Consider the following 17787-nt stretch of genomic DNA (forward strand, 5'->3'; position numbering starts at 1 on the left):
ATGAAATAGATTGAATTGCACTAAAATGTTTTTTTTTTTAAAGCATATCCTAATGTTTAACAGTTTCAGCATTCTGAAGGATTTTTCTTCTGACTACAAGTTTACCATTTGGTACAATTTGTTTCCTTAATACTGTTCTGTCGTCTTTATTATTTTGAAGTTGCAGATACATCTTCAAATCTTGTATTTGTTCACACTGTAAACCTATATTTAAAAAGGCAGTTTGTAAAACTTTCCTTGTTTAACAAATAATAATTATAGTTCAGAAAAACATTGTGTGATATTATAAAACAGCTTCACAGCAATTTTGAAGTATATTTTCAGTGGAATGAAAATTCTATAGGAAATTCATCTCTAAAATTACAAACACTAAGTGAAGATAGTGTTTTTGCTATGACAATATTTTAGGTGTGATTAAAAGCTTGAGTTTTGGAGCTGGGGTTGTGGCTCAGTAGTAGAACACTTGCCTAGTATGTGTGAGGCACTGGGTTTGATTCTCAGCACTGCAGCCCAACAACGGCTAAAAAAAAATTTTAAAAAAGCTTGAGTTTTATTGTTTTGCTGTATAAATGGACAATTTGAGCAGTTTATTCTATCATTGCATTTACTGATTCTTTTGTTATCATATAAACTCTCAAATTACTAGAGCTATAGAAAATAAATTGAGGAGTAAAAAACACATCTGTGAAGGAATCACATATTGGCATTCATTGAAAAGTCATTACTTTGTCCTATGATTACCAGAAATCAAAAAAGAAAATAAAAAGCAATTTAATATAGTCAATGTATAATCATTCTAAAATTACTTACCTATATGAAAATAAAATTGCAAGAGACTCTTGCTTCAAAAAATTGATATTAAACTTACTGATGGGCTCCTAGAACAGAAAAATTATGACTAAGGAACGTTGACACTTTTTTTCTCTTTTCTGCGACATTAACGTTATAGATTTTGTTTTTTTCAACAGTCTGCTGCATATTTGCAGGTGATGATAGAAATCAACCAATCAGTCTCTTACGTATGTGCTGAAAGTATGTTATGAAGAGAATGCTTTATTTTCTAAAGAAGTCACTTCTTTGCCACATAATCTGTGTTCTGCTCAAGATTTGTTCTGGTTCTTTAAAAAAAAAACTTTTTTTTTTTGGTTCTTTAAAAAATGTCAAGGTCTATATATACTGTGTTTTGATAAGTAATTTAATATGTAAAATGCTTTGAATGACTCTCCTGGTATGTATAAAAAAACCTGTTAAACGGGTCAAAATAGAAATCTTATGATGTATGGTAATACGTCATTGGATTTTCATCAATATACCCAACACTATGGGTCTGGATACAGAAACGTTTTCAAAGGCCTTCCCATATTGTATTACTTAACAGCAGATACAGCATAAGTAAAGCATGGACAAAAAATTCAACATTTTAATGAAAGTGACCAGAACAAATTTTTAGCAGCAAAGCGTTTACATCAATTTAAGTGCAATGAATTAGTTACATTGGGCATGTTTGGTGTTGAGGTAGATAGTACAGCCTTTAAATAACAGCCACTTTTTAAGACCGTAGCTATGCTCATCTTTTAATCAGAATCATCATTTTCAGTGACCTTCACGTAGATAATTTAAAACCTAACACTGAGAATAAAACTAAAGTAAATAACAGTTTTTTTTTTTATGTAAGCTTCAGATTTCTTCTGCATAATTTTGCTAGTTCTTGAGATTTTTAAGCTTTTTCAGTGACTGAAACTTTTAAGTTATAAAAATATTAATAAAATTTTTGTTTCTCAAAATTCCAATGGAACAGTGACAAAATTATTCTACTTACATAATACTTAAGAGATAAATAAATTAGAAAAAATAAATTAGAAAAATATACCAAACTATATTAAGTACACTTAATAGACACAAAATATGGACAGTATTGGTTATTAGTGTTACTAATCAACGTGTTTGCTTCCATTTTAAAATTTATTTTAAATTTTATTTTCAGTTTTTTAAAAATTGATATGTATAACACAATTTGTTTAGACAATGTATTTTTATTTTGAAAAAATAATTTCCTAATGAGCACAAAAGCCATCATGTGGAGCTCGGACTCTTATTTTGATTGATAGATTTTACTCTAGTATTTTGCCTGTTTTGATCTTTCATAGCAACAACCATGTATATTTGATGTAGATTCTTTGAGGTCACCTTATTATATATACAGTTTCCCAGTTTTTATTATTATTATTTTTAACACATTGTCATTTTTTGTTCTTCAAGACCCTTTGTGGCTATGTTTGCAGTTATGTAGGCTAAAATGTGGTGTCATGTGTGTGCTAAAAGAATTATCTTTCTCCTATAAATTCTGTGGTTCTTAGACTAATATTTCTCAATGTTGATTTCATTTTTTCCCCCTAAGGACTTTTTTTATTTTTCCTTTGAGTGCTCTGTCTTTGGTTTTAAAAATCTAAATACATTTTGTGATTTGTTTCAGAGCTAGTTTGTCCTTCCCTTAGCGTGGCCCTTAAGTTAACTAAAACCCTTCTTTCTATTGATTGATAACTCTCCTTTACAATTCTGATGATTGTGGCTTTCTAATTTCTCACTGATATAGTAGATACATATTAGGTATTTAAACTGCTAAGCTGAAGAGGTAATCAAAATGCAATTCATTGAGCAAAGAGTGGAATTTAATAAGAAGCTACCTGTCACTCATTTTTACTGGACACTGTTGGTTCTAAAAGTCCCATTTCTCTTGTCATTTTGGGAGAGGTTCTCCCCAAACTCTTCATTTTTTTTTTTTTTTTTGGTACTGGGGATTGAACTCAGGGACACTCAACCACTGAGCCATATCCCCAGACCTTTTTTGTATTTTATTTAGGGGCAGGGTCTCACTGAGTTGCTTAGCGCCTTGCTTTTTGCTGAGGCTGGCTTTGAATTCATGATCCTCGGGCCTCTGCCTCTGGAGCCACTGGGATTACAAGCGTGCACCATTGTGCCAAGCTCTTCAATTACTTTTTAAAATGTCCATTCTAGGACTCTATTCAGTTTCAGTAAATTAATAACAAAGTGTCCATAAGTATTTGTAACCGAGGAACAATGGAACAAATAATGCAAATAAATGGAAGTATTTTTCACCCTAGATCAATGTGCTTATTCATTTGAAAGAACCTGGTTCTTATACCAAACTATATTTCAATTTTTAATTATCCTCTTGCACTCCTCCTTTTCCCATGTTACTTAAGTTTGCCAAAGTAAATTTTTAGTAGAAATATGCATTTTAAATTCTCAAATGTTTATTGTACTTTAGAATATAAACATTTAAAACCCAAATTAGATTTTCAAAATCACTTAGGTCTTTGAAAGTTTTAATTTAAAATCTTTCTTTGATTCACACATTCATTCATCATGTATTTGTTCAGCATGTATTATGTGGCAGGCACTTCTCTATTCTTGACTTCCAATGAGCTTTCTTGTCAATGTTATTCTGTGAGCCAAATAATATTAGTAACTGTCACACTGTAGTTGCTTTCCATGTGATTCTATTCTCTAAATTTCATCTTTACAGTCCTCATATGGAACTAGTATAAAACACTTATTTCCACATTCCCAGATAGTGAAGACTTGTGGATAGGTTTCCCAAAAATTTTTCATGGAAACTTTCATTATCCCTTTTCATGCTTATTAGTTCTTAGCAGGGAGACATTTGGCAACAATAAACATGACTAGCCTGAGGATTTATTATATTATTGCACTTCGGTTTCATTCATTTGACAAATGCATTTCACATTTGACCATACCCATTTATTTTTGCACCACATTAGCTAGTGTAAGAAATTGGTTTGAAAGCAACAATAACAATAACTGAAAAAAGAAAAACATCAGTGTAAACCAATTTATTTAAGAAAGAAAATGATCATGAAGGAAAAGGGTGAGAACTAAAATATTACAGTTAGAAACATCACGCTTTAATCTATTATCAATAGAGCATGCATGGATCCTGTCCTCAAAAATGTTAATTTTTCTTTACAAAGAATAAATGTAGCTGACATACATACAACTAGTTCTCTCACATAAACACAGATGAAATTTGTCTTTCTCTGGATAATGTCAATCTCTGTTGAAACTAGCTACTGTCTTAGATCTGTAAACATTATTTTGTGGTTAATAACAACTGTTACATTTAACCATGCCTGGAATCATTGTTGACTATTACATTAAACTGTCTCAGATTTTGAAATGGACAGTATCAATTTGCTCAAGGACATTAAATCAACAACTATTTATTGTGTCTCTAAGAAGTAGCTTTTTAAAGTACTTCTGCTAAGAAGTAGCTTTTTAAAATTCATCAATATTACAAGAATTCACTAATCATGTAAATGTGCTCTTGATGTGATAGTAATTAATTTTCATTATCTAGTTTTGGTTACTAGAGTATTTGAAGGTTAAAATATCAATGTGTTTGTTTAATTAATGGCCAAAGTTCAGGGACAAAATATCAAGAATTAAGCAAAAATCTGTATTTTAAAGTCCTTGCCCAATAATTTCAGATTAACAAAAAGATCAGACTAAAAGGTTTAAACTTTTAAAAAAAGAAGCCTTAAAGCTTAAATTTTTACATTGTCAAAGACCAGCTCTTATGAAACAAAATACAATAATAATAATTCTTATAATTGCAATAATTCTATGAAAGGTAGCTGTAGTTTTTTTACTGCTATGTTTTTCAAATTGAATACTTCAGATAAAAAATAAAAAAGAATAAAAACCTCAGATTTTATTAAGTATGGAACAAAAAGTTTAACTTGGCCACAGTAATGTATAAGATCTAATCTTTTCTTTGTTTTTTTTCTAGAGAAAATATAATTTGTATAGAAATTTGAAAATTTGAATCTTTTTGATGGAAAAATGTAAAGTCAATTTTGACTTCTCCTACAGTGAAATTTCACAATTGTTACAGTAAAAACGAAATAATGATTTTAGTACAAGTTTTTGTAGGCAGAACAGCATCACCAAAAGTGTGCCAATAATTAAAAGTATTAATAAAATATACATACTTAAGAATCTATTGTGCATTTAGTATCCACAACAATGTATAATTTTTATTATTAAATCTAGCTGCTAAAAGAACATTTTGGGTATTGTTCTTATTTTCTCATCATCTATTTGCTCTTTGATTCTCTGCCAGTGTCAAGTCACACATATACCTTTACTGAAAATGTCACATTGAAGGAACAGAGGGGATCTGAGTATACTTTGTCCCAGGCTCTGGCTCCTGTCTTTATAGTCACAATCTCTTTCATTGCTATCACAGTTTCACAAGATACATATCACCATCTTCATTTTGAAAATGAGGAAATTCAGGCAACAAAGTTACATTTTTTTGTCCAAAGTTAAGTGACACTAAGCACAATCAAAACATGATTTTACATGAGTATGGTTTAATCTTTAAGAAGTCAGTATCTTATTTAATATTCAGTAATAAAGTATGCCTCTAATATAAAAATGCCATAAAGTAAACCATTAGAAAAGCAAATGTGAGATGAATATCTGTTTTTGTCAGCCTTGGAATGGAAGGACTTGTCCATTATCTGGAAATAAGGCCTATGAAAGTGAATAAAAGTTATTAATTTTCATAAATGAGAAAATAAAATAGGAAATACTTTTCCTATATCTATCTATTTTATAGCTCCAATATGATTTTTTTAAATTTAAAATTATTTTGTCCAAAGGTTTTTCGGATTTTTATATCTATTACTTATCTCATTGACCTCCTATTTACCCTGCAAGGACTTTGTAAAGTGATGTTACCAGAAGTCTTAAAGTTGGCCAAAGAATACTATGATATTTGAGTGGCATTGCATCTATCTATTACATAAATATATACTTCAATAATATAAAGTCTTTGAACCTTGCAAGAAAAGACACAGAATAATAGGGACTAATATGCATCATTTTCTTTAAGATAATATCCGAGAAAATAGCATCAGAATTATATAATTATCCAGATTTATAAAGGTCAGGTATAAGTAAAACTGATATGCTAGTTAAATAGTATACAACTGGGGGCTAGGGTTGTGGCTCAGCAGTAGAGTACTCCCCTAGCATGTGTGAGGCCCTGGGTTCCATCCTCAGCACCACACAAAAATAAATAAACAAATAAAATGAAGGTATTGTGTCCAACTACAACTAGAAAAAATAAATATTAAAAAATAGTAGACAATTGAACCATCAATTTGTTCTTTTTAAAATACAGTTTTAATCTATTTTTAAACATATGGAAACAGGGACATAATTAAATATAACTTAAAACTCACTTTTTGAACACTTCATGCGGCAGAAAATCAGGTTGAAAACATCCAATTCAGAGATCATTTATTTATAAAAGTAAATTATGAAATGTAAGGGAATGGTAGGAAGTAGCAGAACTACCAAAATAATCAAAATTCTAGTTAGAGATCCTGGGGCCTTTAATATGGAGAATTTTAAAGGAGATGTCTGTTAGAAGCAAGTGACAGTAAGTTTGCAGAGAAACAAGAGGAAAAAAGAAACTAAGCCCTCTAATGCAATGTCAGTGATAAATTAAATTGTAGTTATAAATGGCAATGTGGCACACATTGAGAGTCAGTTTTTCTCTCTCTCTCTCTCTCTGTGTGTGTGTGTGTGTGTGTGTGTATGTGTGTGTTTACATGTTCTATCTACATTTTGGGGGCCTAAAATTTTATGTAAATGTATGAATTATGGTTCAAATAAGAAAATTGATAATAGGAAAGTGTCACATAATTGTGGTTTTCTCATCATTTAACAAGAAAACACCATGATGACAATGACAATGTTAATGGTTCTGGCTGGTAAGGAGAGCAAGTATGAATATCTCTATATTCTTTGTGTGTCTCAGGCTCCTAAGATGATTTTTAATGAAAGGTTCTAGGCTGTTACCAGAGCTATAATAAAATATCAGGGTCCATACTTGAGTACTTATGGCCCACATGTGGATATTTATTTTAGAATATCCTTATTGATAGTACTATTGTTAATTAGAATGTGACTTGTTAAAATAAGTCCTAAGAGTCTGGCCCACAGTGAAATAATGGTTGAGATTAGGTCGGGGATCCTTGGAAAATACACAACTGTCTCATCCAATCAAGTTTCTTTAAAGTAAAAGCGGAAAGAGACAATTGGTGATCACAATTTCAACCTTAAAATTAACATTGCAAGTAATGAACATATCTTTGCATTAGGTGGAGTTTATTATTATTGCTTTCAGAGAGAAACCCAAGCTAATTTACATGAATGATATTGTTTATCTTTTTGAAATACCATTACAATAATTTTTTTTAACTTTGGTAAATAAATTTAAACATCACTTAAAGATTGCAATGTTTACAATAGTAAGTATGATTATAAGGTACAGGGTATCTATATTTTTAAAAATTTCAGAATTTAAATATTTAGTTGAATTTGATAATATATGTACAACACAGAATAATGTTAATATGTGAGATGCTCAACAAATGTTTTGTTGAATACAACAGCCTCAAATAACTTCCATGGCACAATTTGTTTAGGGTAGAATTATAGTTATTATTAGCTTCATCTTCAAAAAGAAAATTCTTTCATGAACTTTCAGATTTGGCTCATTAATATATTAGAGTTCTTTTCAAGGTATATAGTTTCCTTCAGGAGAGATCACAAGACTCTAATTAATATTCTGTATAAAAATTAATCAGGTTTAAAATGAAGGCCACTTTTTATACAATCACATAAATTGAAAACCTGAAATTTCTCTTAAACAGGACAGTTGTCAAGCATTATAGTTCTTTGTTTTTCTTATTACAATATTTTACATTTGTATAAAACCTCCTAGACTTAGTAACTATTTTCATGATAACCTAATTACCTCATATATATGTCTTACCTAATTTCCTCTTTAATATTCTTTAACTTTCAATTTGTGAACAACATCTTTCTAAAATGTTTAGATCTAAATATTAAGCTAGAGATCATTTTGAAATGCCATCCTATGAATCATTTTCTTTCTCTTTTAAAATGTTTTGGGACATTAACTTATCAAGTACTAAATATTCACAGTAGAATTAAATCATATTATTTCTGTAGGTGTGTTCATTTTTAGAATCAATTCCATTTTTAAAAAAATTCAATTTGATTTTGTGAAAAAAAAGGTGTCATTTCTTACAGATGATAGAATTTTTTGATCTTTACTTGGAAAACATTTAAAGAAAGATTTTATTTTTTCCCATGTAGGTTGATTGCACTTACCTGAAGCAATTAAAGACAATTTAAACAATGTTTGAAATCAGGGTCATTTAGAAGTATTTTAGCATGGAGAAAAGTTTGTTACAAGTATGATTTTCATAAGGTAAAAACATCAGAAATAATAGCTTCAGCTACTCTTTGGGAAATTATCATGTATAAGGTTTTATTGTTCCAGTTACAGAATTATAGAGTTTGAAAGCTATATGGACTCTTATATCTTCTTTATGTTTGTTGGTTTTCTCCCCACCTTCCCACATGAGTCCAAAGTGTGTGTGTGTGTGTGTGTGTGTGTGTGTGTGTGTGTGTGTTTGTCTATTTACTCATATATTTCTCACTATAATATTCTTTTTAATGGAAAATCAAACCTCTGAGATTATATATGTGACAATGGAATTCAAATTATTATCTGGTTTACTTCAAATTTCTTTCTACTATGTTAGGCTGCTTTTATCTGCCAAATTTACATAGGATTTGCAAGTGATTTACCCAAGATCACAAATAAACTGGTGAAGAGTGCAGCAAGATCTAAAAATTAGATTGGCTACAGTCTTACCAATACTGCACTATCATCCTGTTTAAAAATGCAATTGGTAAATTAATCATCCTTTACCTCTGTGAACCTCATAATTCCAGTTTGGGTAGAGCTATAGTTTACTTTACTAGCCGTTTCTTAGCTAATTGTTTTCTCAAGCTCGTGACATGGTTTCATAGGCTGGAAATAGTATACAAAACTTATAAGAAAGTATAAAAGGGTAATAGAATGATAGCTTCTTGAAAATTTCAGGCATTCTTAAACTTTTCTTCAATTTTACTGAAGTATATTTTCTAGATTAAAATAATGTGAACACCAGGGCTTAATTTGATCCAAGTTGTGAATCTTTTTTGAAGGGATTCCAGTTTACTCTTTATAAAGATTTCCTTCATACACACACTTTTAATAAACATATATAAGTTATTGTATTCAGAAAGTAGTAATTTAATGTATGCATATATATTCATTATCGATTTATTGCTTTTTATTTTTTTATTTTTTTTTAAAGTCTTTTTTTTTTTTTTAATTTATTTATTTTTAGTTCTCGGCGGACACAACATCTTTGTTGGTATGTGGTGCTGAGTATCAAACCCGGGCCGCACGCATGCCAGGCGAGCGCGCTACCGCTTGAGCCACATCCCCAGCCCCAATTTATTGCTTTTTAGCAACAAATGCACCCTTATTTCTATAATTTATGATAAAGGAATTCCTTTAATCATTTCTCTCTTAAAGTGAGAACATATTAAGCCTGCTAAGGATAGGAATATGGAAGCATATAGGAGGAGGGGTTTTTGCAATTTCTGGCATAAGTTGGGACAGGTTAGTCCTGTGGGTTTATGATGTAGTCTGCCTGAGCTACAGGCCCAGAACAGGATCCCTCTGTAACTTTGTAACTTCAGCTTAGCAATAACGTGTGTGCCATCCTTTCCGCAGGGAAACCAAGTCTTGCTGCAGCCTCTGCCATAACCAGGGTGAACTCTCATGGCATGCCTACAACACCGATTGCTAGTCCCTGCTCCCTCTCCCATACTTTGGAGGGTTACCCACCATTTACCTCATAATTTCAGACCAGCTTTGCTATGGCCAAATCAGAGAATTTCTTTGCTATCTGCTGGCAGAATCATACTTTCTCCAATGAGGTATAAAACTCTTCCAAGTGTGTCCTTCTTTGGGTGATCTCCCTCAATATTAAGGTAAAACTTCACAGTCTTATTGCTGTTCCCTTAGCAGAGTTAATAATTTTTATGCTCAATTTGTTTTATTTAACCTGTGATATGATATCTACTTCTTGACTGGACCCATACAATGACAGCATCCATTTATATGGATCAAAAACTTCATTAAGCCTGGGAATACATTGGTCTGGCTCAGTACCTCTTCCCTTATATAGTGTATAGGATCTTCAAGGAGCACTCCATTTTGTTTTTGGTACCAGGGATTAAATTCAGGGCACTCAACCACTGAGCCACATCTCTATCCATATTTTATATTTTATTTAGAGACAGAGTCTTACTGAGTTGCTTAGTGCCTCGCTGTTGCTGAGACTGGCTTTGAACTCACGATCCTCCTGTCTCAGCCTCCTGAGCTGCTGCAATAGCAACATGTGCCACCATGCCCAGCCAAAAATATTTTTGAATTAGAAAAATGACAGAATTGGCTTCATGTAACCCAAATCTATAGAAACTTGCATCTTATGATCAAGTTATTTGTAAAACTCAGAATAAATCCTTAACAAATTTATAGAATATACTCACTGATGCTTACAAATACTATGATTTTGGACAGGTCAAGTGCTTTTATAGAAACAATGGTATATACTACAGAAAGTTTACCAATTTTCTAACTTCCTCATCTATACAGTCTGCCTCTACCTCTGGAGCAAGAAAATATCAGATACTCTCTTCCAAAACTCTTAGACACGTAAAGGATGACCGCATTCATTTGTCTATCCATCCATGCACCCATGCAATATACATTAAAGGGCCTACCATACACCAGGAAGTTTTTCTAGGCGCCTAGAATGCTTCATTAAATTCCCTGCCTTCTGGAACATATACTCTAGGAGTGGAGAAGAAAAAAACAATCCCCCCAAATTAATATGACATTGTTGCTAGTAATCTGAAAGGAAGCTTTTTAGGGGCTTCTGAGAGAAATTTTCCTCCTTGATAGAGACCAAGCCCTTCAAATTCCCATTATCATGACTGAATTTCATTAGAGCGCTAGTTATAATATACAACCATCTTACTTGAATATATTCAATCATTTATTAGTCTAAATCTCAGACACATATTTTGGCGAGAAATCTACAGAAAGATAATGGAAATGGTTTTCCTTGTTTTATAAAATACAGTATCCATTGAAAAATAAAGCGATATAAATATATGATACAGGAGTGGAGCAACAATGGTTTACATATTCATCTACATTCTCTTAATGTAGGTGCTTACTATGTGTTAGACACATACAAATCACCTTTTTATTTTCTTAATGGCCTGTAGAAGTGATTTGCACATTGTAACCATGTAATTGCTTGCTACCATCATGTGTAGTTTACATAATAACACCCAAATATATTCAGTGTTTCATTCATAAGTCTACTAATCATGGGATTATAAATGCAGGTAAGCACCAATCTGACAGTCATATATATGTGCATATTTAAATATATAGACATGGACATCCTGTCAATAATTCTTGATTTACAAATATAAAATTTTATCATTGGAATAAGCTTATCTCACATGGAATAAACTTAATGGCCATTTTTGGAATCTACTTTTGCTTTAGCTACCACCTGCAGTCTCTCAATCCACATAAAATATTAGGTATGGACATTTCCTAAATTATTTCATTTTGTAGTTTTGATAACAAAAATTAATACTTTCTGAGTAATAGCTGTAAAATTACTCTGTCAACATATTGGAGACAGTATGCAATGTTAGGAAAGATTCAAAATACTGTTCTGCAATTAAACTTCAGCTTTTAAATCCCTAAGCTATTTTCAAAAGTCTTCATTAATTACTCATTAGTAGCAAAGTTCAAGTTTTCCTCTTTACTTTCAAGCTTACATATAATTAGGCTTCCTTTTCAATCCAACCTTACTTGATACTATTTCAGTATGTAGAACCTCTGGTGTAAACAGATTCCTCGAAGTCCCACAAATGTACAGTAATATTTTACTCTTTGCCTTAAAAAAAGAAAAGAAAAGAAAACATGGCGTCCTTCCACTTTTTTCTTTCATTAAATCCCACTCGTCATTCTTGGTACAAATTAAGTCCATTGTCTCCAAGATTCACCTCACTCCTCACTCATTGCAACCACATTAATTGCTCAACTTCTGAACAACATTTATTTCCATTTTCAGAAAATTCCACACCATCTTGAAAGGTCTTACAATTTATGAGAGGTTTAGATATGCCCAAAAAAGAACTTGACTTGAGGCTGATTATACACTATTATAGGAATATTATGGGTTCTCAATCCCTGGCTAACTGAAAATGAAGTATATCCTAATAAGTGTAGAGATGATCATAAGCAAACACCTGGAGAACATTATTGTGTATGCAGTGAGCATCCAATTAATGGCTCTTGAATGAATGATAATAACTACACTATTTTATGTTCTACTATTCTATCAACTAAGCTATATACATGAAAAAATAAAAGACAACATAAAATGTATTTATAATAAAAAAGATGGGCTCAAATTGGTATTTAATGTTATTATTTTTTGCATGAAATGCATACAAGTTAAATTCTTGAATCTTACATTTGCTGTCAAAGAAAAGAATCATAAATTAGAAAAGATAATTAAAATCAATTGTAAAGTTATAAATTAATCTTCAAATAAAGCTATTATTGTAATGAATATTTTAGGTATTAAGTGAAGAAATTGTGAAAACCAAAATCATTATGTGAAACCAAATATTTTGCCTAAATATTATCTACCTAAATATTATCTTACCATTATATTATAAATGATAAGTTTTGAATGAGAATGGAATTTTTCCATTTTTTTGTAAACCTATGATGGATTAGAAATCTAGATAACAGATGACTGTGCTGGCTTCTTAAAGGGAGCAATAAGAACTAAAAGAGAATGGACAGAAAAATTAGGAAATTCTCTAAGGAAAGATTTATTGCTTGAAATTGCTGACATGCTTCAAGGGTGTTGGTTCTTGTTTTATTTGAAATACAGAAAAGGAAGACGATTCTACTCTGGAGTTGTTTTTAAATTATGCAATAGGAGCATAAAATACAAACAATGAAAACAACAGATAATATTCTTCATGCTCTTAGAATACGCTAGGCAATATATTACATTTTATGTATACTTTAACACATTTCTTTGTCAGTAATATGTGAGAATTATTATTATCCCCATTTTACAGATAGTAAGTCCATCCCTAGAAGTTAAATAATTTATCCAAGGTCATATGATTTACATGTGATGGTGAAACTGGGACTTTTAGACCTGAATTCATCTGGATTCTAAAGAATTCATGTCACAGTATGAGAAAAAAGTTGAAAGAGAAATTTGTAGAAAAGTTCAAAGACTCAAAAAGAGTTTTACAGCTGGAGCCCATAAACTACTTTCTAGATTTGGCTTGCAAAGCAAAAAGAAATGTTTTAGCTTTAACAAGGTGATAAGTTTTGTGGGAGAGAGAAAGCTTGAGGAAAAAGGGCTTTCAAAATATCAAAGCAGTAAGGAGTTGGGCTATGGCCATGGAAGTCTAAGATACAAAATCTTTGAAAGGTTAAAAGATTTCTATGGAATAATAGGCTAAGCCCATTACTTTGGTTAAGCAACTATTAAAAGTAGTTTTCTTATAAGCAGAACCAGTTAGCCCATGTTCCTAGGTAAATGACAATTCAATATCTTAATTAAATTGATTATTCTTTTATAGCTATATAAACGTCTGTCAATAGTAAAACATTATTAAGCCCTTCTGTTGTGCCAGATATTGTTCCAAGTGCTCTACATTTTGATCCTAACAATAACTCTTACAGGATAGTACTTTTATTATCATTTCCATTTTAAGGAATAAGTCATGACTAATGTCAGGGCTCACACTCCTCACTGTTACACTGTGCTGATGTTACAGTAGGTTAGTAACTACTATAATTAAGTAGTATTTTATTCATAAATATTTTATAATTTAATAAAACTCTATTTTTCTAAAGTTACTTGTCATACTATCACTTAGTAAACCTACTTAGCAGTATTTGCAATGAGGTAAGTTATTGACAACTAATTGTAATTACAGTAAGAATAGCACTATTTTAGTTTTTCAGAGGATATGCTATGAAATGAACTCTAATGCTCTTCTATACTTTAAAATCTGTGATTCAGTGACATGTAAGTGAAAGATGAAGGTTGTGTATTTCAGGATAGTTGCTGGTTCATTGAGTTATTTATGCTTTAACATTCAAATGATACATTACAAAAAGAAGTTGTGATATTCTGTACAATAACAAAGCAATTTTGTTCCTACTTTTGGTTTGTTTATTTTTACCTACAATGCTCCAAATTGGTATGTGTTAATAATATACAATGCATAAAATGGGTAGCATTAATAATGAGATTTATAATAGGTTTGATTCCTTCTAAAATGAAATATATATTTGAAAAATTGATGTCATTATCACAACATAACAATATGTCAGAAATTAATTAGATGAGTAATTTTATTTAAATGAATAAATCTAAAATATTTATTTCTCAATCACATAGAATAATCTTTCAATGATCAAATTCTATAATCAAGCAAGAAAAATTCAAGCTCTTTGAAGACTGGGAAATAGTTTTAGATTAGACATATTAAAAACTGAATTTTTTATATCAAATCATATTGAATTTGTATAAACATAATATCCATGAAATATAACTTTTCCAAGAAAAACTCAAGAATTATAGTACTTTGTAAATTTATGTATAGATGTTTGAGTCTCACAATATATTGGGAAGTTAACAAAATATGATATCAAATGAAATATTTTATACTAATAGGAAGTATTTTAACATCTCTAGAGTATAATTTAAAGAAGACTTTTTAAAAATTAGATTCTATTCCCCATACCACAACATGCAGTTATTTTATAAATGTTTATATTTTTTCAGAGTTTATAGCTTCAATGTAATTTTTATTAGATTATACACACACACAAACACACACAAAGTAGAAATATACCCAACCCCCGCAAATAAACTCTTCTTCCCCAAATTAAAGTTAGTAGGTATGCATGGCAGGTTTATGAATATGGAATCATTATCAATAAACATAATTAAACTGTCATGTATCAAAGGAAAATAATTTTTAAAAGCATATCTTTGACATTATACTATCAAAAATTCTGATGTACTTGAAAATTTTTCTGTAAAAAATAATTTTACCTACAACATTTATTAACTACAAAAGGCCAAAATACACTAATGATAAATTCAACTTTAAAAAATTAGCCTAAAAATTGTTTTAGGAATAAATTATCAAAGGATTCAACATGATCCATAGAGTTGGGGGTAGGGAGCAGAGGGCATTTAAACACATAGTATAATTAAATAAAAACTGATGCTGTAAATTTTAGAAATAATTTAATTTTGTTTATATGCAAGGAGACATTTAAAGAAAGAAAGAAAGAAAATTCAAATACACATTCTGGGGCAGCTCTGGTTGCTGGCATTCTACCCCCTATCTGTAAAAGAATGCTTGTTGGCATTAAGTTCCATCAATTCATTTGTGATTTCTAAATTAATTCTGAAGGAAACCACAACTTACTTGAAGATCCCGCTGAGTATCTGTGTGCCTGATTTTTTTTTTCTCTGTTCACAGACAAAGCACTTCCACTGGTCATGGAAAAAAGGTCTAAATCCGTGTCTTCTCTGCTTACAAGTCTTGCCTGGGAGCAATGGGAGAGAATGTATACAATCATGAAACAAAATATGGCATTTTCTGAATGCAGCTCACATTACCCCAAATAAACAAACAGGCTCTGTCAAACAACCTTCTTCAAAATGATACCACAATCCTTTATTGCTGCCCAGGCAGAACAAATGCACTATGTCAAAGCATTTTTTTGCAAATAAGAGCCGATTTTAAAATTGAGGTTTGCTATTTGAGTCTGTACAACAAAAGAAAACATTTTAGTATAGTAATTTTGATGAAAATCAATCTTAAAAGCAGCTGGTGAAACTTTAAACAGCTTAACATCACTTACTTACCAAGTATATTATTTAATTCTTAATTAAATGGTAGAAATGTCATACTAGATTATTTTCTGCGATATTTTTATTTTATCACATGAGTATTACTTTTATTCACAGAATATGCCTTTCTTTCCATATTTGTGTACTAGAAAGTCACAGATGATACCCGCCTTTTCATTACAACCATTTTAATACAAAAATATTACACATTAAGTTTAATTTGGGGATAATGCTAAATATATCGAAATGCCAAGGTATACTAAAGATATAAAAATTAGATAATTCATTTAATCTAAATTGCCTTTGCACTTTTTAAAAAACTATCTTAGATTAAACTTAAGAGTCAAAAGAATTGCTTCTTACCTATAAAATCTTGTTTTACAGAATATCTATCATGAAGTGAGGATTTATCAGGATTCAGCTCTGAAGTGGGAGAAAATGTCATTACGGAAAGTAAAGCTGCCTCTAAGTGGCTGGGATTTAACCCAAACCACAGTGTGCTTGAAGTCCTGTGCAAATGTGTTGTCTTAAATGTTTGATGTGAGGAAATTTAAGTACAGCAAAATAAAGACATGAAACCACTACTGTGGCTAAAAAACTACGTACATTTGATGAGCTACAAAGACCGAAGAACTCGGGATCTAAAAAATCATCCTCCTTCAAATTCAGATTTTTGCCCATCTATACATTCCTCTTCTCACCTTGTTCCCACACTCACGCATATGAGTGAATGAATGAATCAATGAATTTATCTTCCTCGAATTTATTTTTTAATTGTCCAAAGTTGTATATATTTATTTTATACATCATGATGTTTGAAATAGGAACACACTGTGGAATGGCTAAATTGAGTTAATTAACAGATTCATTTTAATTCAGATAACAATTTTCTAATATGAAATTTAATGGCAAATATATGTTAAACGGCAATTTTGCAAAATTTTTCTAAATCTTTGTTTTTGAGCATTTCTCTTTTATAACCTACATACAAGGTTTTGTAATCCCCCCTTACATTTCACACTGGAATAAAGGAAGTAAATTCTGGAAGGTGACTTTCTAAGTATTTGGATTTAATTTCACCTCTATCCTTGATATCTTAAATACAAAAAGAAGATTCTCTTTCATTTAATTAAAACCAGGAGTTCCTTCTTCTGTTTTTTTTTAAACACAATGTTATTAAATATTTATTTTAAAACTGTGTACTTTTGGAAGTAAAGACATGCTAACAGCATACTTTGAAAACAAATACCTATGTACTTATTACCTAGATTTTTTTTAAAGAAAAATCAAATGTTATAAAGATGAAGTACCCTTTTAAGCTACCTGGTAGTTTTTCTACATGTATGTATTGAAAAGGTTTTGGAGTACAGTCACATAATAATGTTAGTTAACAATGCCCACATATGTGACCATGGTCCCATAAGATTATATTGGAGCTGAAAAAATCCTATTACCTAGTGGCATCTTAGACATTGTAGTCTCCTGATGCAACACATTACTCATGTGTTTGTGGTGATGCCTGTGTAAACAAACCTGCACTGTCAGTTGCATAAAAGTATGCTCATGCAATTTTATATATATATATATAAAATATCTGATAATAAAAATAAAAAGCTGGGGTATTTACTGATTTATATATTGATATATAATAATTTTTTATCAGTTTTGAGTGAAATTCTATCAAAATAAGCTTACTGTGAAATAGTTTGCTGTGTTATGCCAACAGAAGCCTCATGCATGTCTTGCTTACTGTGTCTCTTGCTTATATCAAGAAACCAGTTTAAGTGATTGACCTATG

At 30.7% G+C, this 17787-nt stretch overlaps 1 protein-coding gene across 4 annotated transcripts in view; it reads right to left on the reverse strand.

The window, feature by feature from the left end:
* Lrriq1 (leucine rich repeats and IQ motif containing 1) overlaps positions 1-17787 on the reverse strand; it is a 199146-nt gene that overhangs the window by 3904 nt on the left and 177455 nt on the right. The window contains exons 26-27 of one of the 4 annotated variants that reach the window (XM_058571322.1): positions 15562-15682; positions 35-204 (exon numbers count right to left, since the gene is read on the reverse strand). In XM_058571322.1, coding sequence (XP_058427305.1) covers positions 50-204; positions 15562-15682 — 276 coding nt within the window. In that variant the 3' untranslated portion in view covers positions 35-49. Of the gene's footprint in view, positions 1-34; positions 205-3860; positions 5581-14772; positions 15683-17787 lie in introns of those variants that run through there. The other 3 variants (XM_046419372.1, XM_046419370.1, XM_046419371.2) reach the window with 3 other exon arrangements.

This window comes from Marmota monax, unplaced genomic scaffold (assembly GCF_021218885.2).
Source record: "Marmota monax isolate L192 unplaced genomic scaffold, Marmota_monax_Labrador192_F-V1.1 WCK01_AAM20220418_F8-fsc00036, whole genome shotgun sequence".
NCBI classification, from domain to species: domain Eukaryota; kingdom Metazoa; phylum Chordata; class Mammalia; order Rodentia; family Sciuridae; genus Marmota; species Marmota monax.